Source organism: Salvelinus namaycush, chromosome 39 (genome assembly GCF_016432855.1).
Source record: "Salvelinus namaycush isolate Seneca chromosome 39, SaNama_1.0, whole genome shotgun sequence".
NCBI lineage: Eukaryota > Metazoa > Chordata > Actinopteri > Salmoniformes > Salmonidae > Salvelinus > Salvelinus namaycush.
Window position 1 is genome coordinate 14,737,395 of NC_052345.1, and position 25,641 is coordinate 14,763,035.

Genomic DNA, 25,641 nt, shown 5'->3' on the forward strand with positions numbered 1-25,641 from the left:
CCAGTTTCATTATAGTGCTTGATGGTTTTTGCGACTGCACTTGAAGAAACTTTAAAAGTTCTTGATATTTTCCAGATAAACTGACCTTCATGTCTTAAAATAATGATGGACTGTCATTTCTCTTTGCTTATTTAAGCTGTTCTTGCCATAATATGGATTTACCAAACTGGGCCATCTTCTGTAGACCACCGCTACCTTGTCACAACACAACTGATTGGCTCAAACACATTAATTTAATAAGGAAAGAAATCCCACAAATTAACTTTTAACAAAACACACCTGTTAATTGAAATGCATTCCAGGTGACTACCTCATGAAGCTGGTTGAAAGAATGCCAAGAGTGTGCAAAGCTGTCATCAAGGCAAAAGGTGACTACTTTGAAGAATCTCAAATATAAAACATTTTTTTATTTGTTTTACACTTTTTTGGTTACCACATGATTCCATATGCGTAATTTCATGGTTTTGGTGTCTTCACTATTATTCGTGTAACGGCTTTCCTCTTCCTCTTCATCCGAAGAGGAGGAGCATGGATTGAACCAAGACGCAGCGTTGTGATAAGACATGATATTTAATAAACAAAACAGAAAACACGACGAACACTTGAATAATTACAAAACAATAAAACGATGTAGACAGACCTGGACAACGAACTTACATGAAACACGAAGAACGCATGAACAGGAAAAATGACTACATAAAACGAACGAACAAACAAAACCGAAAACAGTCCCGTGTGGCGTAACATACACAGACACTGACACAGGAGACAACCACCCACAACAATCAATGTGAAAACACCTACCTTAATATGGCTCTCAATCAGAGGAAATGAAAACCACCTGCCTCTAATTGAGAGCCATATCAGGTCACCCTTTAACCAACATAGAAACACATAACATAGACTACCCACCCAAACTCACGCCCTGACCGTCAAACACATACAAAATAACAGAAAACCGGTCAGGAACGTGACAATTCGACAATGTGGAAAATAGTCCAAATAAAGAAAGACCCTGGAATGAGTAGGTGTGTCCACACTTTTGACTGGTACTGTATGTATAAATTCAGTACACACAAATAATCAATACTGCTAGTCTATATGTGACATGGTTATGTCTTGTTGCAATTATGGGTGGGGCTTGGCAGTTAATTAGCACGTTTTTGGCTTATTCCTGGGCAAGACCTAAACCATGTCACATATACATTCATCTAATAATTTAATTTCATAGAAAAGCAAACACAGAATGGCAATAACATTCTTATTTTTGAAATGGCAGAGCGGAGTGGACAAGTACAAGGGCCGCATCACCAGTGCAGGCAAAAGTATGGAGTGGACCCAGCTGTCCTCGGTGGTATCATCTCTAGAGAGTCCAGGGGTGGGACAGGACTGGTCAATTGCTTAGGTTGACAATGGAAATGCCCATGGGCTAATGCAGGTAATATAAACCTTTGAGAATGAATGTGAGACTCTGGATCAGGGGTTGAAATGACATAATTACATAATTAATCATGATTATATGCAGGTTGTAGAGATGTCATTTTTACACCCATTATTATAATCTGGTTGTTTAATTTCAAACATTTTTTTACCCGCTGTGCAACTGCTTCCCAGGAGGTCATGTCTAATGTGGAATTTTTATTTTACCTTTATTTAACTAGGCAAGTCAGTTAAGAACAAATTCTTATTTACAATGGCCTAGGAACAGTGGGTTAACTGCCTTGTTCAGGGGCAGAACGACAGATTTGTACCTTGTCAGCTCGGGGATTCAATCTTGCATCCTTTCGGTTACTAGTCCAACGCTCTAACCACTAGGCTACGCTGCCGCCCCATTAGTGTTTGATGAACATTCTACAATACAATATGAGTCTACAGAATCTACAATTCTTACGATTTTAGCTACAATTCTATTGGAGATCTCTATTCTTTTTCTAGGTTGACAAGCGCTGCCACAGTCCAAAGGGGGCATGGGACAGTCAGGAACATATCGACCAAGGCACACAGATGTTGGTTGGCTCCTATTCAGATGTTGAGAAAAAATATCCTCACTGGACCAAGGACCAGAAGCTGAAATGTATTCACTGACTCACTCCTGGATTGAGCTGATGAAGCATACATGTTGTAGTACTGTATGCAACTACTAACCTATTGTGTTTATGCTTTTCATGGGCGTTGGCAGCCTACAATATGGGGGCTGGCAGCATCTCCTCATATGAGCAGGTGGACGCTAAAACCACTGGAGGGAATTATGCCAATGATGTTGTTGCCAGAGCTCAATATTTCAAAAAGCATGGCTATTAAAGTCTCACAGGCTGACTGGCAGTCTGTCATTCCAAGGAAAGAGAATTAAATCCTTTGTTTTTGAGGTCTGCTATAAACTCCTGTTAAAACGTTGGATTACAATTTAATGTTATGTTCATAAACAATAGTTGTAATAGGCTATTACAGACATTCTTATATTGTATTGTATTTTGCACATGTTTATGCATTCATCTCTAAAATAGTTCGCTTCACTTTCTGAGAAAGATCATGTAATAAGTCATGTAAGGCTTTGCAGTCTAAGGTTTTACAACAACGCTTTACATTACACATCACACAAGTGCCTAATAAAACGCATTATTAGCCTACAACTGTATTTTGTTGACCTCTGATTAAGCAACCATCATTATGAGACTTTATAATGCCACTAGTACAACATACGTTACCTGATTCTGTTTTATGGACTATTGTTATGATAATACTTTTTAATATGCCTACATATTGGATATAGTTGTTATATAGTCTCTAAATATATCGGCAAAGTAGTTGACCTGGACTACATATTGTTGAATGATATTAACAGTTTCCCCAAACTATGTCTGGGTATTCAATTTAGGCTAGCAGGCCTAGACATTTCTGTTTTGTCTGATCCCTAAAGATGGCGCTATGCATTTAAAGTGATTTTATTCACAGTTCAAAGAGAAGAGGCATGCTTTTGTCTACACTTGTCATTACTGCTTTTCGACAGCAGGAGATTGGGCTGTTTTGTCATTATAATGTAGAACGGGGGGATATATGTTGTCATTGAGCATGGACAACTGAGGACATACAACTTCAAGGGATGGAAATATTGTCATCGTCACACAGTGAGATTATTCTGCAGATGTGGGCATGCGCACTGCATCGGTTCTACGGGGGACGGGAAGACATCACGGAAAAAACTCGCTGTACTCGAACCCCACGCTGAAATTCATTCTTGGTTGCAGTGTAGCACGACTACCGACTACCATGTTTGATACACTGTTGAAGTCAGGGAGTACTTGACACCCTGGCGATTTAAGTCGCCGCAAAACCGTATAAAATACCGTATGGGAACAGTATGCGGGAAATGGTTGGAGGTTGCTGCGTGTGTTCCGATGAGCGAGGCTGGGCTGAAAATCCTCTTGTATACTGTGATGGGCACGGGTGCAGCGTCGCTGTTCACCAGGGTAACTAGCTTGCTATACTACAATGTAATTACGGTATTGGGGCAAGGATGGGGTGGTGCGTACCTACGTGGGTGCGTGTCTGTCTGTGTTTATGTGGGAGGGGGTGTTTTCCTTTAACACGCGTTGCCGTGGTGCGAGAGGGGACATATAACATTACATCGAGCCCTTATGGCGCCGACTATTGCGGTTTTTGTAGAATGGCTATTATTCGATACAAAGTTACGCATCGTTAGGAAGCATTTGCTACTACTGGAGCAGCAGACTTGCTGGCCTATCGGGCCTTGCGGATGAATTGTTTCCTCAACGATGCATCCACATTCTTTGTTGACATATTTGTATCTCAGCCATGCAGCAATGGATCCACTCAATGTGTCCATCAGTTTTGATTCGAATAAGAGCCATGAATTATGATTTAATGTGTACACCTTTACGGTTGTAAGGCTATAAGGGTTGTGCACACCGTCGCAGTATATCCCCCGTGGCTTTTATTTATTGTGCTATGTAGGAAACATCAATAACAATATCGTCTGTAGCCGACACACAATACAATCTGAGTTTACAAACTGTGATTCACCTCATGGTATTATAAATCAGCCTATGTCTTGCAAAGTAAAACCACTGTGGTTGCATCCAAACCATCACCACTTCTGAAAAAGGTGACCTACATCAATAGCCTATCAATATTGGGATCATCTCGGGAATATCTTTGACAAGAAATATGGCTATGCCTTCTCTCAATTCAGTTGCCTTGTGGTAAGAGTGTCTGTCCTGAAAAGGTTGGGAGTTTGATTCTCGGCTGAGTCATACCAAAGACTGTAAAATGGGTCCTGCTGCATCTCTGCTTGGCACTCAGCATTAATGAGATAGATTGGGGGTAAAGCCCAGTGATAGACTAGCATCCTGTCCAGGGGGTGTACTTGTATATCAAGCTGCTTCACGCTACAGAAACGGGAGATTGGCTCTTGCTCCTATGAGTCGTTCTGGCTCGTACAAGCCAAGGCTCGTGCAAGGCTACTTACTCTATGCTTGCTCTCAACAGTAAAATTAAAATATTAATTAAAAGTTGAAGGTATACCAAGAAGTGAGTTAGTTACATAACTAATAAGTAATGGAACTTGTTTGTGTCTCATTCATTTGAGTGGTAGACTAAAGATTTGTCTGTATTTGTGTCTTTATTTATGTGTGTGTGTGTGTGTGTGTGTGTGTGTGTGTGTGTGTGTGTGTGTGTGTGTGTGTCACAGCGTGCTATGGTATTGTCCAGGTGCCCACTGGCCCGTGGTTCTGTCGAAAATGTGAGTCTCAGGAGAGAGCTGCCAGAGTGGTGAGTACATATATCCCATATATCAATATATTATCCGTATACTCCTTCAAATCAATGTAATGTACTGCATGTCTATCAATGTACAGCAAATCCCTGCCTGTTGTAGTAATAACACTGGTAGTAGAGTGTGCTATTGAAGCTACTGTGCGTAGTTGGTTATTGTGAGGTGTGCTCTCATTTCTCATCAGAGATGTGAGTTGTGCCCTCACAAAGATGGTGCCCTCAAGAGGACAGACAGTGGAGGTAATCTACTGGAGGCTGACTTTCTTTCCTCTATTTTTCATCCTCCACTTTCCATCATTCCCGCCTCCCTCCACGTTTCCCTTGTCTTACAAATATATAATGTGTTTGTGTCAATGTGTGTGTATGCACGTCAGGGGGTGTGTGTGCGTGTGTGTGTGTGTGTGTGTGTGTGTGTGTGTGTGTGTGTGTGTGTGTGTGTGTGTGTGTGTGTGTGTGTGTGTGTGTGTGTGTGTGTGTGTGTGTGTGTGTGTGTGTGTGTGTGTACTAATGTGAGCTGTTCTCTCTCCAGGCTGGGCCCATGTGGTTTGTGCACTCTATATTCCCGAGGTGCAGTTCGCCAACGTTCTCACCATGGAGCCTATCGTACTACAGTACGTCCCTCACGACAGATACATCAAGGTATTCTTCACTGTTCACTGTCAACTTTTGATAACCTTGTTTGTCTTTCGTGAAGGATGTTCTGACCGTCATTTGAAATGCATTTTTATTGGCCTGTAAAGATTGAATGACATTGGAGATATTGTTTCTTTAGCCAGAGTAAATGGTTGTCCATCTATGTGCCTATCTTCAAAATTCCACACAAACTATATTTTTGCACAGGCAAAGCTTTCATGAGATCATCCAGAGTTTTTCCTAAGCCCTCTCTTTCAAGTCCTCTCTGCAAGTTAGCCTTTAGAGTTGGCATCTGGACGGTCATGTGCCATGTATCCCGCCACCGTCTGTATGCTTTTAGGCCTAATGGTCTTGAGTGATCGCTATTGTGGGAAAATCTATATTCAGCATATGCCCACCAGACAGATTTTTTGAATGAAAGCTTTTATATGATTGGATTACAGTTCTATTCGAGTCAATGGGAAGCTAGTAAGACTCTTGCTGCTGAACGATAGTGAGTGCTTGTCTTGTAGTGGTCTCGTGTTACCATGTCAGGGGCAGCTACAGTAAATTGCTTGCACCTCTCTGGTCTGGGTTGTCAGAGCCATTCATCCGGATTTGCTGCCCTGCATTCTTAGAGAGCGTTTGAGTGGACAATGGGTTGTGTCCCAAATAGTACACTATCCCAAATGGGCCCTGGTCAAAAGTGGCTTTGCTACACAGAGAATAGGGTGCCTTTTGGGACGCAGACAATGAGTGAAGGCTCAATAAGCCCACCACCTTCCCCCCTCCTTTACAGTAGCTCCAGATGCCGTTCTTCTGTTTCCCTTTGGCTCACAAGGGGAGAGGAGGGGTAGATGAAGGGAAGGAGGGTGTAGATGAAGGGAAGGAGGGGTAGAAGAGAAGAAAGGTAAGGAGCCCGCTGTTCTTTTATCCAGCACCTGTTGCTAGGCAGACAGCCAGCCCCCTCTGTCTGGGTAATAGCCGTAGGGGAGCGAGGTGTGAAGAGGGGGGGGGGGGGGTAGAATGTTTCATAACAGGCTGCTATCAATGACAGGCTAGGGTTGGACTTTGGGCACTGGTGAGGCCCATACAGTTGAACAGTATCACACTGACAGTGTCCCAAATGGAACCCTATTCTCTATGTCGTGCACTACTTTTGACCAGAGCCCAGAGTACAGTGCACTACTTTTTAGCCATATGGGCCCTGGTCAAAGGTAGTGCGCTCTACAGGGAATGGGATGCCATTTGGCATAGATACACCTACAGACATCTAGATTTGGGTCGTTCCACCAATTAGGTACCCTTTGAGTAGTCTTCACTTTTTATTTAATGCAAAAAAAGCACTCATTTCATGGAACGACCCGATTTCCCTTCCATAGCTAAGTCTGCCCATTAGATCTGTGAGTGATTTCAGGTGGACATGACATCTGATGTTGATAAGAGGAGATATGTTCTGGTTCCTTCTTGTTCATCTTTCTCCTCCCCTCTCTCTAGACGTGTTATATCTGTGAGGACCATGGGCGAGAGAGCAAGGCTGCTTGTGGCGCCTGCATGACGTGCAACCACCAGGGCTGTCGACAAGCCTTCCACGTCACCTGGTGAGTGGTCTGTGTGTGTGTGTGTGTGTGTGTGTGTGTGTGTGTGTGTGTGTGTGTCCCCTCTCCCATCTGTCTGACTGTCTGACCCTGTGCAGTGCTCAGATGGCTGGCCTGCTGTGTGAGGAGGAGGGCCCTGAGGCTGACAACGTCAAGTACTGTGGCTACTGCAAGCACCATTACATCAAGATGGTAAGAGACTGGCAAATCTATTCGAGTCTGTTTTCAGCTTTCTAGGAGAGCTCCAGTTCTTCTTCATTTAAATGGAATGAAATCTGTTGTGTTGGGTAATAAGAAGGCTTTGGAAAGGACGTACAACTTCCACTTGGTTGTGTAACTTCCATTCACATGCTGCATTGAGGAAGGCTAAGGAGACATCGCTTTTCAAACCGGCGTGGAGAAATAGCTTCCGCCCCCTAGTTGCCCCTGTAGCTCTAGCTATTGCCCGTCTAGCTATTGCCCCTATAGCTGTACTTGCCCCTGCGACCGTTACGGTTGGCAGCGGTGTGACTCTCTGCCTCTCCTCTGTGGGGTCCTGTAGCAGAGGAAGATGCGCTCCAGTGGAGAGAACACAGAACGCAGCTCCTTCGGCCACTCCAGGGGGCGCTCCACGTCCCCCGCCCAGGACAAACACGGCTCCCACCACCACAGGCTCAGGAAGGTGAGTGTCTGTGTATTGTGTGTACGTACCGAACGTGCATTTGACTATTGCCTGGTGTGGCTTGTATTGGTGTATTTGCATGAATGCTCAAATCCTCAGCCTCTCCCTTTTGGTTTCATTCAGAGTCACAAGGACAAGGTGAGGCTAAAGGAGCGGCATAAAAAGTCCTCTGATGGTCTGGGGTCCTCACTGTCCAGCAGCATGGACAAGGTGAAGCCAATCCCAATATTTACACCCCTAAATGCCCTCAGTCTCCAACCTCTCTTAACTCTCTCTTTCTCTCTCTATCTAGTCTTTCCCCACATCCACCAATCCTCTTCCTTCATTGTTCTAGTATAACCATTTGGTTTCCTAAATAGTTTGAACTATTGTGTATTTCTAAATGGACACATTTGAGAAAATGGTTTTATTCCGGTGAGGTCCTTGGTTGAACTCTCTAACAGGACCGTCTCACAATACTTTCTAACGAGCGTAAATGGCTTTAATCTATGACATCAAACCGCTTCTCAATCTAATGACACATTTCCCCCCCCCCCCCCGTGACCTCTCTGTGTTGTTGATTTAGTTGTCGTCGGGTCACCACAGCAACAAGGACAGCGAGGGGAATTCGAAGAGGTTGAGCTCTCACGGCCAGCTGGGACATCGCAGTAAGAAGACAGGAAGCATTGGCAAGAGCTGCTCCTCTTCCTCTTGCTCCTCCAGTCCCTTCAACACTGGTACAAAGCTAATCCTTTATGGGCCAAATAACCGGCCATTTTGTGTCCAAGCAACTTCTCAGTCAGTTCTGTTTGTGAATAACCAACTCTCTAGTGCAGAACTCTTTGTTTTGGTATAACTTCACTGTGTTTAGTCTGAACGTGTGTTTTATAATGGTTTAGGTATAACTGCACCGTATATTGTTGTCTGGTTATTGTGCTGTGTTTAGGAATTACTATTGTGTGTATTCCCAGGTGGCGGCTCCCAAGACTTCCTCCCGTTCTCCTCTACCTCTCGTTTGGAGCGCGACCCCGACCGAGGAGCGGACGAGCACGGCGCCGAGGAGCCCCGGGACGAGCGGACCAGACGGACAGCGCCTGAGGAAGATGACGAGGAAGAGGAGGAGGAAAAGGAAGAAGAGAAAGAAGAGGAGGAGGAATTAGACAATAGTAAATACCACAACAAGGCCTCTCTGCAGCCCCCGGCCCTGACCCCGGTTGACGGACCTCACGAAGGGTCGTCGCAGGGTCCCGAGAGGTCAGAGGGCGAGGCCAACTCTTTCGAGACCAAGGTCACCATCTCCACCTTCGGCTCCATCATGCGCATCACTTCCTCCTCGGGTGGGCTAGGCGGCGGCAGCAGCAAGCTCCGCAAAATCACTTCCTCCTCCTCGGGGGACTACAAGCTTTCCAAGTCGCTTCTCAAGTCCCCGCACCTAGCCACGCCCCCTATACTGGAGGAGGCCAACCTAGAGGAGGACAAGGCCACGCCCCCACTACCGCTGCCAACACACCGGGAGAGGAGGCACCGTGGCAACAAGAAGAGCCGGCACGGTCCGGGGCGCCCGCGGGGGAGCAAGAACCGGGAGCGGACGGAGAGGCGAGAGGAGGAGTACCGTCAGCACCATCACCACACGGCTCCTGCTCCACCTCCTTCCCTAACCTCCTCCTCCACCTCGTCCTCCTCGCTCTTCCCCAGCTCCTCCTCCCTCCCCCACACAGCGTACTCTTCCACCCTGCCCACCTCCTCCCTCTCCTCCTCCTCCTTCCCCTCCACTTCCTCAAGCGTCAGTTTCTCCACAGGCCGCGGCAATACGCTGCTCGGCTCCGGTGAGTCTCTCACCAGATCCGTCTGAGTGGGCGTAGTCTCTGTGTGGTAGCCCTCTAGCTTCCTGTGTGCACTTGCATGTGAAAATAATACACAGCATTTCTATGTATTGTGGCTGTGGATGATGAACGTACACATTATAAGTATGTGTATTTAGAAGCAAGATACCTCGTTTAGAAAATGGCGGCCAGATTTAAGCTTGTACATATTTGCACGACAGAGAAAGAAAAGGATGAAGAAGTGTAACAGATTGAGTAAAAATAAGAGGAAAGAACCCTTGTATGTGTAAAGCTTTTTGCTTGTGACTTTTTGAGCAGAACTAGAAGTGCAGACTTTACCCGTACGTAGTAAATCTTAGGTAGTTAGTGATCTGTGCGTCGTAAAGAGATTTGTTAGATTGTGGTTTTGTGTGTAGTGTCAACAGAGAGAGCATGTGCGTCAATGGCTGGGTTGACTTCCTGCTTTTGCTCTACTCTGACAAGATATGACCTCAACAGTTTTAGGTGTGCGGTTGTGTGTGTGTGTGTGTGTGTGTTCTATAAATTAATTGCATTTATGAATTAAGTCTGATATTATTCTCTTGGTTAGGAATCTACACCAGTCACGAGGGCCCTCTGTCTTTGAGTGGGGGTGTCTGTAACACCCCTCTGTCGTTGGGCGGAGGCATATGTAGCACCGCTCTCTCATCAGGACTCCTGCCATCTCACGTCTCCACACTGTCACTTCAACCAGTCAACTCTGCCCTCAACACACAGGTACTCCAGAAATCAACGTCATGTCTGCGTTAGAGCCTTACCCATACCCGCGACGTTCAGGCCCTACCCTACCCAGGCCCGATTGCTTCTGCCAAATTTAAGGCCCGGCCCTGGCCAAAACCAGAAATAACTTCCTGCGTTAGTCAATCCATTAGCTGCTCCTCTCTGTCTGTCACGAGCTCCCTGCTCTTTGAGTCTGTGAGTATCCATGGCAACGGCTCCGCTTGGGCTACTCTGCTCAATGAAGAGACATGAGAGAGCAGTTAGCTGTTGGATACTTTTCGTCACTCGAAACTCTGTGAAATAATCTCTCCTGTCTTATATTTGATGAGGTTGAAACACTTGTGACGTCATGTTGCGATCTTAGCCAGATATGACTGTACTGCGCAGCAGAGCACGAGCAAATGGCTCAGCTTCAACATTTTTGTGATCAATTTAGTGATACCCGGGCCCTGCCCGTACCCTAGTTATTGATGAAAAAACAGGCCCCACCCGGCCCTAACCCGATGTATAATGTCAGAGCCCGTCGAGCTCGGGTCAGGTAGCAGAGCTTTCGTCTTCTTTCCTAATTGCACACTATTACCCATATACAGATGTATGATCTTCATTTGAGCCAGTTTGCTACAGCAGAAAAATGATCCTGCTTCTGCAGGAAATATGAATTATTATGTGGATTTTAATTCATGGACACTTTTGTAGGGGTTGATAAATTTTTTCATAAAGGAGTCTGACATTTCAAGGTGGAAATTACAAACTTCGGGCGCCTTTTTAAACCTCAAATACACTACAAGTTAAAAATGTCCTGCATTGCAGGAAAGTTCTCCTGCAACAGGGTGATCAAATTAAGATCCTACATCTGTATTGCACTACTTTTGAGGGCCCTGGTCAAAGTAGTGCACTATGCAGGGGATATATATAGTTCCATTTGAAACGCAGCCCATGACTGAGCTTATCAGCGATATCACGTTACAACTAAAATAGTCTCCCACATGTATTCAGTTGCCAGGTAAATGAGATCCTAACTTTGTTCTGTGTGTGTTAAACCCTTGTAGGTGCACCCATGTTCCAGCTCTTCCTACAGCCTCAGCTCCTCTCAGCCATTTGGCAGGGTCCTTTCTACTGCCCGTAGTACACTGCCCTCACTACTGAGCCAAGCCCAGACCTCACTTCAAGGTAACACACACACACTCGTTAGTGAGATACTTATGTTTGCTATGAAGTTACATAGGGGAGAGTGGGGTAAATTGAGACAAAGGGGTAAGTTGAGCCACCCTTGTTTCTAGGAAACCATACACAAAAATTAATAATTTTACCAAATATTTACGGAAGAGGTCTTCATTTCAGTCTGTGACGGAAGAAATCACGTGGGAAAAGTGGTTAGCAAGTTAGGAAGAAATACATTTAAGTCAAATGAATTTATTGTGTTAGAGGTTTCATGATGCTTGTATCTGAACCAAAGTAGATCATTTTAAGATTGTTCTTTACATCAGTTGGGGTCTGTATAAGCTTCAATATGAGGTCGTAAACCAGCAGGAAAGTGCATCGTTGTGTGTGTGTGGGATAATATAGTCCAAATGTTTCCATGGGGTAAGTTGAGCCAATGGTCATGGGGTAAGTTGAGCCAATGGTCATGGGGTAAGTTGAGCCAATGGTCATGGGGTAAGTTGAGCCAATGGTCATGGGGTAAGTTGAGCCAATGGTCATGGGGTAAGTTGAGCCAATGGTCATGGGGTAAGTTGAGCCAATGGTCATGGGGTAAGTTGAGCCAATGGTCATGGGGTAAGTTGAGCCAATGGTCATGGGGTAAGTTGAAATGGTCATGGGGTAAGTTGAAATGGTCATGGGGTAAGTTGAGCCAATGGTCATGGGGTAAGTTGAGCCAATGGTCATGGGGTAAGTTGAGCCAATGGTCATGGGGTAAGTTGAGCCAATGGTCATGGAGTAAGTTGAGCCAATGGTCATGGGGTAAGTTGAAATGGTCATGGGGTAAGTTGAAATGGTCATGGGGTAAGTTGAGCCAATGGTCATGGGGTAAGTTGAGCCAATGATCATGGGGTAAGTTGAGCCAATGGTTGAGCCAATGGCAAGTTGAGCAAATTGAAGGGTTTTCTTCCCAGGCAGAAAAAATCAAGGTATTATCTCAGGGATATGAGGTAACAACAGGGCCTTAGGTGTCAAGCCTCTGTTAAAAGATGCTTAAAATTATTAAAAGACAAAAAGCGATTGTGTCGAATTGTGTTTGGGAAATGAAGATAGACATGGTTTTAAAAGGGTAGTGGTAATGTTTAATTTAGTACAGAAATGTGTATGCGGCTTAACTTACCCTGTCCCTCAGCTCAGCTAAGTTGTGCCAAGAGACCACTTTTTTTTGGACAAGCTATGTTTTCAAAACAGAAAGACATACTGTATTTCCCTTGACGGAGTGATGCTGGGTGTAAAAACGTCTCAACTTACCCCAGTCTCCCCTACTGTAGCTACCTGGTAGTTTATCAGGATTGCTCTCTCTCCTCTCAGAGTCCGAGATGGACGACTGTCGCTTCCCATGTCACGACAACTCGCCACGAGAGAGCCTTTCCTCACAGTAAGTTTCTGTATGACTCTACTCTCACTGTTATCAACACTGTTCTCTCTCACTGTCACTATCAACACTGCTCTCTCTCACTGTCACTATCAACACTGTTCTCTCTCACTGTTATCAACACTGTACTCTCTCACTGTCACTATCAACACTGTTCTCTCTCACTGTCAATATCAACACTGTTCTCTCTCACTGTTATCGACACTGTACTCTCTCACTGTCACTATCAACACTGTTCCCTCACTGTCACTATTAACACTGTTCCCTCTCACTGTCAATATCAACACTGCTCTCTCTCATTGTCACTATCAACACTGTTCTCTCTCACTGTCACTATCAACACTGTTCTCTCTCACTGTCACTATCAACACTGTTCTCTCTCACTGTCACTATCAACACTGCTCTCTCTCACTGTCACTATCAACACTGTTCTCTCTCACTGTTATCAACACTGTTCTCTCTCACTGTCACTATCAACACTGCTCTCTCTCACTGTCACTATCAACACTGTTCTCTCTCACTGTTATCAACACTGTTCTCTCTCACTGTCACTATCAACACTGCTCTCTCTCACTGTCACTATCAACACTGTTCTCTCTCACTGTTATCAACACTGTACTCTCTCACTGTCACTATCAACACTGTTCTCTCTCACTGTCAATATCAACACTGTTCTCTCTCACTGTTATCGACACTGTACTCTCTCACTGTCACTATCAACACTGTTCCCTCACTGTCACTATTAACACTGTTCCCTTTCACTGTCAATATCAACACTGTTCTCTCTCATTGTCACTATCAACACTGTTCTCTCTCACTGTCACTATCAACACTGTTCTCTCTCACTGTCACTATCAACACTATTCTCTCTCACTGTCACTATCAACACTGTTCCCTCACTGTCACTATTAACACTGTTCTCTCTCACTGTCACTATCAACACTGTTCTCTCTCACTGTCACTATCAACACTGTTCTCTCTCACTGTCACTATCAACACTGTTCTCTCTCACTGTCACTATCAACACTGTTCTCTCTCACTGTCACTATCAACACTGTTCTCTCTCACTGTCACTATCAACACTGTTCTCTCTCACTGTCACTATCAACACTGTTCTCTCTCACTGTCACTATCAACACTGGTCTCTCTCACTGTCACTATCAACACTGACTCTCTCACTGTCAATATCAACACTGTTCTCTCTCAATGTCACTATCAATACTATTCTCTCTCACTGTCATCTCTCACTGTCACTATCAACACTGCTCACTCTCACAGTCACTATTAACACTGTTCTCTCTCACTGTCACTATCAATACTATTCTCTCTCACTGTCATGATCAGTACTATACACTCTCACTGTCACTATCAACACTGTTCTCTCTCACTGTCACTATCAACACTGTTCTCTCTCACTGTCACTATCAACACTGTTCTCTCTCACTGTCACTATCAACACTGTTCTCTCTCACTGTCACTATCAACACTGTTCTCTCTCACTGTCACTATCAACACTGTTCTCTCTCACTGTCACGATCAGTACTATTCTCTCTCCCTGTCACTATCAATACTATTCTCTCTCACTGTCACTATCAATACTATACTCTCTCACTGTCACGATCAGTACTATTCTCTCTCACTGTCACTATCAATACTATGCTCTCTCACTGTCACGATCAGTACTATTCTCTTTCACTGTCACGATCAGTACTATTCTCTCTCACTGTCACTATCAATACTATTCTTTCTCACTGTCACGATCAGTACTATTCTCTCTCACTGTCACTATCAACACTGTTCTCTCTCACTGTCACTATCAACACTATTCTCTCTCACTGTCACTATCAACACTGTTCTCTCTTACTGTCACTATTAACACTGTTCTCTCTTACTGTCACTATCAACACTATTCTCTCTCACTGTCACTATCAACACTGTTCTCTCTCACTGTCACTATCAACACTGTTCTCTCTCACTGTCACTATCAACACTGTTCTCTCTCACTGTCACTATCAACACTGTTCTCTCTCACTGTCACTATCAACACTGTTATCTCTCACTGTCACTATCAACACTGTTCTCTCTCACTGTCACTATCAACACTGTTCTCTCTCACTGTCACTATCAACACTGTTCTCTCTCACTGTTATCAACACTGTTCTCTCTCACTGTCACTATCAACACTGCTCTCTCTCACTGTCACTATCAACACTGTTCTCTCTCACTGTTATCAACACTGTACTCTCTCACTGTCACTATCAACACTGTTCTCTCTCACTGTCAATATCAACACTGTTCTCTCTCACTGTTATCGACACTGTACTCTCTCACTGTCACTATCAACACTGTTCCCTCACTGTCACTATTAACACTGTTCCCTTTCACTGTCAATATCAACACTGTTCTCTCTCATTGTCACTATCAACACTATTCTCTCTCACTGTCACTATCAACACTGTTCTCTCTCACTGTCACTATCAACACTATTCTCTCTCACTGTCACTATCAACACTGTTCCCTCACTGTCACTATTAACACTGTTTCCCTCTCACTGTCACTATCAACACTGTTCTCTCTCACTGTCACTATCAACACTGTTCTCTCTCACTGTCACTATCAACACTGTTCTCTCTCACTGTCACTATCAACACTGTTCTCTCTCACTGTCACTATCAACACTGTTCTCTCTCACTGTCACTATCAACACTGTTCTCTCTCACTGTCACTATCAACACTGTTCTCTCTCACTGTCACTATCAACACTGTTCTCTCTCACTGTCACTATCAACACTGTTCTCTCTCACTGTCACTATCAACACTGTTCTCTCTCACTGTCACTATCAACACTGTTCTCTCTCACTGTCACTATCAACACTGTTCTCTCTCACCGTCACTATCAACATTGTTCTCTCTCACTGTCACTATCAACACTGGTCTCTCTCACTGTCACTATCAACACTGTTCTCTCTCACTGTCAATATCAACACTGTTCTCTCTCACTGTCACTATCAACACTGTTCTCTCTCACTGTCATCTCTCACTGTCACTATCAACATTGCTCACTCTCACAGTCACTATTAACACTGTTCTCTCTCACTGTCACTATCAATACTATTCTCTCTCACTGTCATGATCAGTACTATACACTCTCACTGTCACTATCAACACTGTTCTCTCTCACTGTCACTATCAACACTGTTCTCTCTCACTGTCACTATCAACACTGTTCTCTCTCACTGTCACTATCAACACTGTTCTCTCTCACTGTCACTATCAACACTGTTCTCTCTCACTGTCACTATCAACACTGGTCTCTCTCACTGTCACTATCAATACTATTCTCTCTCACTGTCACGATCAGTACTATTCTCTCTCCCTGTCACTATCAACACTGTTCTCTCTCACTGTCACTATCAACACTGTTCTCTCTCACTGTCACTATCAACACTGTTCTCTCTCACTGTCACTATCAACACTGTTCTCTCTCACTGTCACTATCAACACTGTTCTCTCTCACTGTCACTATCAACACTGGTCTCTCTCACTGTCACTATCAACACTGACTCTCTCACTGTCAATATCAACACTGTTCTCTCTCAATGTCACTATCAACACTGTTCTCTCTCACTGTCATCTCTCACTGTCACTATCAACACTGCTCACTCTCACAGTCACTATTAACACTGTTCTCTCTCACTGTCACTATCAATACTATTCTCTCTCACTGTCATGATCAGTACTATACACTCTCACTGTCACTATCAACACTGTTCTCTCTCACTGTCACTATCAACACTGTTCTCTCTCACTGTCACTATCAACACTGTTCTCTCTCACTGTCACTATCAACACTGTTCTCTCTCACTGTCACTATCAACACTGTTCTCTCTCACTGTCACTATCAACACTGTTCTCTCTCACTGTCACGATCAGTACTATTCTCTCTCCCTGTCACTATCAATACTATTCTCTCTCACTGTCACTATCAATACTATACTCTCTCACTGTCACGATCAGTACTATTCTCTCTCACTGTCACTATCAATACTATGCTCTCTCACTGTCACGATCAGTACTATTCTCTCTCACTGTCACGATCAGTACTATTCTCTCTCACTGTCACTATCAATACTATTCTTTCTCACTGTCACGATCAGTACTATTCTCTCTCACTGTCACTATCAACACTGTTCTCTCTCACTGTCACTATCAACACTGTTCTCTCTCACTGTCACTATCAACACTGTTCCCTCACTGTCACTATTAACACTGTTCTCTCTTACTGTCACTATCAACACTATTCTCTCTCACTGTCACTATCAACACTGTTCTCTCTCACTGTCACTATCAACACTGTTCTCTCTCACTGTCACTATCAACACTGTTCTCTCTCACTGTCACTATCAACACTGTTCTCTCTCACTGTCACTATCAACACTGTTCTCTCTCACTGTCACTATCAACACTGTTATCTCTCACTGTCACTATCAACACTGTTCTCTCTCACTGTCACTATCAACACTGTTCTCTCTCACTGTCACTATCAAAACTATTCTCTCTCACTGTTATCAACACTGCTCTCTCTCACTGTCACTATCAACACTGCTCTCTCTCACTGTCACTATCAACACTGTTCTCTCTCACTGTTATCAACACTGTTCTCTCTCACTGTCACTATCAACACTGCTCTCTCTCACTGTCACTATCAACACTGTTCTCTCTCACTGTTATCAACACTGTACTCTCTCACTGTCACTATCAACACTGTTCTCTCTCACTGTCAATATCAACACTGTTCTCTCTCACTGTTATCGACACTGTACTCTCTCACTGTCACTATCAACACTGTTCCCTCACTGTCACTATTAACACTGTTCCCTTTCACTGTCACTATCAACACTGTTCTCTCTCATTGTCACTATCAACACTGTTCTCTCTCACTGTCACTATCAACACTGTTCTCTCTCACTGTCACTATCAACACTATTCTCTCTCACTGTCACTATCAACACTGTTCCCTCACTGTCACTATTAACACTGTTCCCTCTCACTGTCACTATCAACACTGTTCTCTCTCACTGTCACTATCAACACTGTTCTCTCTCACTGTCACTATCAACACTGTTCTCTCTCACTGTCACTATCAACACTGTTCTCTCTCACTGTCACTATCAACACTGTTCTCTCTCACTGTCACTATCAACACTGTTCTCTCTCACTGTCACTATCAACACTGTTCTCTCTCACTGTCACTATCAACACTGTTCTCTCTCACCGTCACTATCAACACTGTTCTCTCTCACTGTCACTATCAACACTGTTCTCTCTCACTGTCACTATCAACACTGACTCTCTCACTGTCAATATCAACACTGTTCTCTCTCACTGTCACTATCAACACTGTTCTCTCTCACTGTCATCTCTCACTGTCACTATCAACATTGCTCACTCTCACAGTCACTATTAACACTGTTCTCTCTCACTGTCACTATCAATACTATTCTCTCTCACTGTCATGATCAGTACTATACACTCTCACTGTCACTATCAACACTGTTCTCTCTCACTGTCACTATCAACACTGTTCTCTCTCACTGTCACTATCAACACTGTTCTCTCTCACTGTCACTATCAACACTGTTCTCTCTCACTGTCACTATCAACACTGTTCTCTCTCACTGTCACTATCAACACTGGTCTCTCTCACTGTCACTATCAATACTATTCTCTCTCACTGTCACGATCAGTACTATTCTCTCTCCCTGTCACTATCAATACTATTCTCTCTCACTGTCACTATCAATACTATACTCTCTCACTGTCACTATCAACACTGTTCTCTCTCACTGTCACTATCAATACTATGCTCTCTCACTGTCACGATCAGTACTATTCTCTCTCACTGTCACTATCAATACTATTCTTTCTCACTGTCACGATCAGTACTATTCTCTCTCACTGTCACTATCAACACTGTTCTCTCTCACTGTCACTATCAACACTATTCTCTCTCACTGTCACTATCAACACTGTTCCCTCACTGTCACTATTAACACTGTTCTCTCTTACTTTCACTATCAACACTATTATCTCTCACTGTTACTATCAACACTGTTCTCTCTCACTGTCACTATCAACACTGTTCTCTCTCACTGTCACTATCAACACTGTTCTCTCTCACTGTCACTATCAACACTGTTCTCTCTCACTGTCACTATCAACACTGTTCTCTCTCACTGTCACTATCAACACTGTTCTCTCTCACTGTCACTATCAACACTGTTCTCTCTCACTGTCACTATCAACACTGTTCTCTCTCACTGTCACTATCAACACTGTTCTCTCTCACTGTCACTATCAACACTGTTCTCTCTCACTGTCACTATCAACACTGTTCTCTCTCACTGTCACTATCAATACTATTCTCTCTCACTGTCACTATCAACACTGTTCTCTCTCACTGTCATCTCTCACTGTCACTATCAACACTGCTCACTCTCACAGTCACTATTAACACTGTTCTCTCTCACTGTCACTATCAACACTGTTCTCTCTCACTGTCATGATCAGTACTATACAATCTCACTGTCACTATCAACACTGTTCTCTCTCACTGTCACGATCAGTACTATTCTCTCTCACTGTCACTATCAACACTGTTCTCTCTCACTGTCACTATCAACACTGTTCTCTCTCACTGTCACTATCAACACTGTTCTCTCTCACTGTCACTATCAACACTGTTCTCTCTCACTGTCACTATCAACACTGTTCTCTCTCACTGTCATGATCAATACTATTCTCTCTCATTGTCACTATCAACACTGTTCTCTCTCACTGTCACTATCAACACTGTTCTCTCTCACTGTCACGATCAGTACTATTCTCTCTCACTGTCACTATCAATACTATTCTCTCTCACTGTCACTATCAATACTATACTCTCTCACTGTCACGATCAGTACTATTCTCTCTCACTGTCACTATCAATACTATACTCTCTCACTGTCACTATCAACACTGTTCTCTCTCACTGTCACTATCAATACTATGCTCTCTCACTGTCACGATCAGTACTATTCTCTCTCACTGTCACTATCAACACTGGTCTCTCTCACTGTCACTATCAATACTATTCTCTCTCACTGTCACGATCAGTACTATTCTCTCTCCCTGTCACTATCAATACTATTCTCTCTCACTGTCACTATCAATACTATACTCTCTCACTGTCACTATCAACACTGTTCTCTCTCACTGTCACTATCAACACTGGTCTCTCTCACTGTCACTATCAATACTATTCTCTCTCACTGTCACGATCAGTACTATTCTCTCTCCCTGTCACTATCAATACTATTCTCTCTCACTGTCACTATCAATACTATACTCTCTCACTGTCACTATCAACACTGTTCTCTCTCACTGTCACTATCAATACTATGCTCTCTCACTGTCACGATCAGTACTATTCTCTCTCACTGTCACTATCAATACTATTCTTTCTCACTGTCACGATCAGTACTATTCTCTCTCACTGTCACTATCAACACTGTTCTCTCTCACTGTCATCTCTCACTGTCACTATCAACACTGCTCACTCTCACAGTCACTATTAACACTGTTCTCTCTCACTGTCACTATCAACACTGTTCTCTCTCACTGTCATGATCAGTACTATACAATCTCACTGTCACTATCAACACTGTTCTCTCTCACTGTCACGATCAGTACTATTCTCTCTCACTGTCACTATCAACACTGTTCTCTCTCACTGTCACTATCAACACTGTTCTCTCTCACTGTCACTATCAACACTGTTCTCTCTCACTGTCACTATCAACACTGTTCTCTCTCACTGTCACTATCAACACTGTTCTCTCTCACTGTCATGATCAATACTATTCTCTCTCATTGTCACTATCAACACTGTTCTCTCTCACTGTCACTATCAACACTGTTCTCTCTCACTGTCACGATCAGTACTATTCTCTCTCACTGTCACTATCAATACTATTCTCTCTCACTGTCACTATCAATACTATACTCTCTCACTGTCACGATCAGTACTATTCTCTCTCACTGTCACTATCAATACTATTCTCTCTCACTGTCACGATCAGTACTATTCTCTCTCACTGTCACTATCAATACTATTCTTTCTCACTGTCACGATCAGTACTATTCTCTCTCACTGTCACTATCAACACTGTTCTCTCTCACTGTCACTATCAACACTATTCTCTCTCACTGTCACTATCAACACTGTTCCCTCACTGTCACTATTAACACTGTTCTCTCTCACTGTCACTATCAACACTGTTCCCTCACTGTCACTATCAACACTGTTCTCTCTCACTGTCACTATCAACACTATTCTCTCTCACTGTCACTATCAACACTGTTCCCTCACTGTCACTATTAACACTGTTCTCTCTCACTGTCACTATCAACACTGTTCTCTCTCACTGTCACTATCAACACTGTTCTCTCTCACTGTCACTATCAACACTGTTCTCTCTCACTGTCACTATCAACACTGTTCTCTCTCACTGTCACTATCAACACTGTTTTCTCTCACTGTCACTATCAACACTGTTCTCTCTCACTGTCACTATCAACACTGTTCTCTCTCACTGTCACTATCAACACTGTTCTCTCTCACTGTCACTATCAACACTGACTCTCTCACTGTCAAATTTTATCTCTCACTGTCACTATCAACACTGTTCTCTCTCACTGTCACTATCAACACTGTTCTCTCTCACTATCAACACTGTTCTCTCTCACTGTCACTATCAACACTGTTCTCTCTCACTGTCACTATCAACACTGTTCTCTCTCACTGTCACTATCAACACTGTTCTCTCTCACTGTCACTATCAACACTGTTCTCTCTCAGTGTCACTATCAATACTATTCTCTCTCATTGTCACTATCAACACTGTTCTCTCTCACTGTCACTATCAATACTATTCTCTCTCACTGTCACTATCAATACTATTCTCTCTCACTGTCACTATCAATACTATTCTCTCTCACTGTCACAATCAGTACTATTCTCTCTCACTGTCACTATCAATACTTTTCTCTCTCACTGTCATGATCAGTACTATTCTCTCTCACTGTCACTATCAATACTATTCTCTCTCACTGTCACGATCAGTACTATTCTCTCTCACTGTCACTATCAATACTATTCTCTCTCACTGTCACGATCAGTACTAGTCTCTCTCACTGTCACTGTCAATACTATTCTCTCTCACTGTCACTATCAATACTATTCCCTCTCACTGTCACTATCAATACTATTCTCTCATACTGTCACTTTTACTTTTGTATACTTTATTATTCTGTCTCTTGTGTACCAATGTTATTCCATTTCAATCTGTCTCTGTTCTCTGTAGCCATATCCCTGTTCATTTACCACTGTTATTCTCTCAGGTCTCCTATGAGCTGTCTGCCTCTACTGTTTGACCAGAGGGAGGGTGTGGGCCCTGGGGTCAGAGGTCGCCCTGAAAACGTCCCTCCATCCAGCTCCCACATAGAGCTCCTCCTGGAGAAGCATGGCAACGGAGAGATGGGTGCCAACAGTAAGTACACGGGGATGCTTTGTGGCAGTCTATAATATATCTTCATTCACTGAGGATTTGTCTTTTTTGGGCGATGTGTCTGCCTTTATGACACAGTCTGTCATACACACCCGATGTCAAATGTATTTTTGGACTCTTTGAAGAGGAAGTGGATTCTTATCAACCCGAGTCAGTCTGATACACTTGCTTTCAGAGCCTTTCAAAATGCGCTGTGCTGTTCAGCGATGATCATTAGTGTTTCACGGCCCGTAGCGGCAGGTAAGCTTAGTGGTTAGAGCGTTGGGCCAGTAACTGAAAGGTTGCAAGTTCGAATCCCCGAGCTGACCAGGTAATCTGTCGTTCTGCCCCTGAACAAGGCAGTTAACCCACTGTTCCTAGGCTGTCATTGTAGATAAGAATTTGTTCTTAACTGACTTGCCTAGTTAAAAAAATATATTTGAAATAAAATGGCTTAGTATGGAAACTGTAACAAAAAACACATTTGACTCTAATACAGTGCTCTACTCTCACTTTCTTCTCCCGTCTCCCTCCCCCTTTCCGTCTCTCTCCTCCAGTTGTAGAGATGCTCCAGTCCCTCCACTCGCTGCAGCAGGAGAACCAGCGTCTCCAGGACCAGATTCTCAGCCTGACGGCCAAGAAGGAGCGGCTGCAGCTGCTCAACGTGGAGCTGGCCTGTCCCTTCCCCCCGCAGGTCCACCACTCCCACCACTTCGCCCAGGGCCTAGTGCCCACCACCACCCACATCAGCTTCCTCTCCTCCGCACACGGTCAGATTCAGGAAACCCTCCTCTCAGAAGCTTCCCATCCTCCTTCCCTCATTCGTTGTTAGTTTGCTAGTCTGGAAAGAGTGTCACCATCCCCAAACACGAACCTTGTTTTTGTCATTATATTCTAGACAGTTGTGTGTTGTGTTTTTGTAGTTGGTTCCCTGTCCCTGTATCTATATCCCTGTGTGTGTACCTCTCTTGTCCCTATAGACCCCCTCAGCACCAATAAGAGTCACCTGTCTAAAAGCTGCTTCCTGAATGACACCTCCTTCATCATCTCATCCGAGGTGAGAACCCCTTTGTGCCCAACATACCTTACTTAGTACCGGCCAACACCTGAACCCACTGTGTAGTTAGTTATCCAATACTCTTGCCCTTTATCCCAAACTGTAGCGTTAAAGGTGACATCTGAGTTTCGTTTCCAATCAAAGGTGCTGCCTCTACTTGTTTGTGCATTGAGTAGCAACGGTCATCTAAATTGTTAAAAATATAACAGAACGACAATGGATGAAGATACTCATCTTAATGGCACGGACGAATAATGAGTTTAGGGATTTTGGTAGGAATTCAGGTATTCAATTTATTGTAAAATTCACTTTTTTTATTAGAATGCACTCATATATAAATGTTCTTATTGTATTGGGTATTTTTGGGGGTGTTTTGTGTTAAAATAAAGACAATTCTATATGTGTCGTTTGCATAAATACGGCAGGTTTTATTTGCATATACGAATAAATTAACATAAAGGGGTGGCACAGGGCTGCAGCCCCCAAACACTACCTCTGTCCACCCTATCTGCACTCACCTGCGCAGACTTAACTGCCCCATTAATTACTGTTGTTCTCACGTTCCTTGCATAATTCAACAAGTGTGATAATAGCAGGATACCCTCAGAGTAAAAATCAACACGCTTGGCTCTAGATTACACCTACAGTATCTAAACATACTTTACATTTGCGAGATCAAACTAATATGACTATAATCCGAGTCTTCATTTTCGGAAGATGCTTTCATTTCAGAGCCTCTAATTTGTAAACATTTCAACTGTATTAAATTATTACTTTTTCAAATTCCGCAAAAAAATGAACGGCCATTAAAATAAAGTTATCCTTCTTGTGATGGAAGTGTCAAGATGGTGCGTTAAATCCCTGACGAAGCTTTAGCGTTTTTTACAGAATCAATGTAAAGACAATGTATTCCATTGAGCCCATTTTAGCCATTACCAGAGTGTGCTTGACAGGTCATTACGAACGTTTCCACGGTCGTAACGTTAACGGGGGAAAATGACAGGCACAAGCAAGAGTATGAAAGAGTCACAGGAGTAAAATGAAAGCAATTAATCCAGGGAAATTTAAGTGACAAGTGAATTTTCACCCCTCAAACACAGGAAATAGATGGGTGAAAAAGACAGATCCTCAGGTGGGCGGGGCATGCGTGTTATTACATTGAGGGAATGTTAATATATGAAATATGGGGAAATGAAACTCACAGATTTCACCTTTAAATGAACCATAACTGTCCTATTAGTTTTACCCTGTGTTTTTCTCTTCCGACTCTAGGAGCTCCACTCTGGTAGTCCCTCCCACAGTAGCTCCTCCCTCTCCTTCCAGAGCACTCCGCCCCCACAGCAGAGTCCTGCCTCCTTCGGCCAGCCCTTGCTGAACGGGCGGGGTTTGACTGACAGCCTGGGGGGCCTCAGTCAGGCCAGCAGTTCCATGGTGGGCGGGCTCATGGCCTCCCTAGCAGGAAGTCCCCAGCTGAACATGAACGGCGTGCTGGGCAGCCTGAACGGGGTGATCCAGTCACCTGTCCAAAACGGCCCCCAGCCCACCCTGCCGGCCCTGCGGCCCCAGCCTCCTCCTTTGGGCCCCCAGGCCCTGGCACAGGGCCTGCAGCTCCCCAAGAGCATGAGTCCGTGAGTACCTCCTCTCTGTCTGATCACCAGAAAAGTATAATTGTTGGTGATAGTGTTGGTTGATTGTTTTGTGAGGATGTTGTTTGTTGATTGCTGTTGATCAGTTGTTGTTGTTGTGATAGCCACGGCCATTTTTTTTGTGACCGTGATACATTTTTATATAGTCTGACACTGACAGACAGTTGATTTCTTGTTGTGACTGGCTGTGCTGACTGATTCTGGTCTAGACTGTTACTGTAAATGATTTGTGTTGTGACTAATGGGTTGGTAAGTGTTGTTTGGACTGGAAGTGTCCCATGATGAGTAATATTTAACATGGTTGTGTTTCAGGTCTTCCCTCCTGTCTGAACAGCAGAAGCAGCTCCTTCTCCAGCAGCACTTCACTCCAGTAATGACTCTACCAGGCCTTACAAACACACTCAGACATGCAAACACTTGCAGTACATGCTCTTGATGTTTGGTAACGCGATACAACACAACCATGATGATAAGATGGGGTCGTCATAAGAAGTTAAAATAAAACTGAAACCGTATTAATGGATGAATTTTCAGGACCGAAATAAGAGAT

At 43.8% G+C, this 25,641-nt stretch overlaps 2 protein-coding genes across 2 annotated transcripts; both read left to right on the forward strand.

The window, feature by feature from the left end:
* The first annotated feature begins 1,246 nt into the window (after positions 1-1,246).
* On the forward strand, positions 1,247-22,426 carry LOC120032721 (protein AF-17-like). Its single transcript, XM_038978911.1, has 13 exons — positions 1,247-1,378; positions 4,977-5,031; positions 5,321-5,430; positions 6,901-7,004; positions 7,100-7,193; positions 7,543-7,662; positions 7,786-7,872; positions 8,228-8,378; positions 8,613-9,467; positions 10,054-10,220; positions 11,273-11,393; positions 12,735-12,801; positions 22,243-22,426. Exons 1-13 carry the CDS (start codon positions 1,247-1,249, stop codon positions 22,424-22,426), a joined length of 2,247 nt encoding a protein of 748 aa, XP_038834839.1.
* A 189-nt stretch (positions 22,427-22,615) lies between these two features.
* On the forward strand, positions 22,616-25,077 carry LOC120032722 (protein AF-17-like). The gene is made up of 4 exons (XM_038978913.1): positions 22,616-22,649; positions 22,946-23,158; positions 23,369-23,445; positions 24,718-25,077. Exons 1-4 carry the CDS (start codon positions 22,616-22,618, stop codon positions 25,075-25,077), a joined length of 684 nt encoding a protein of 227 aa, XP_038834841.1.
* The last annotated feature ends 564 nt before the right edge of the window (positions 25,078-25,641 follow it).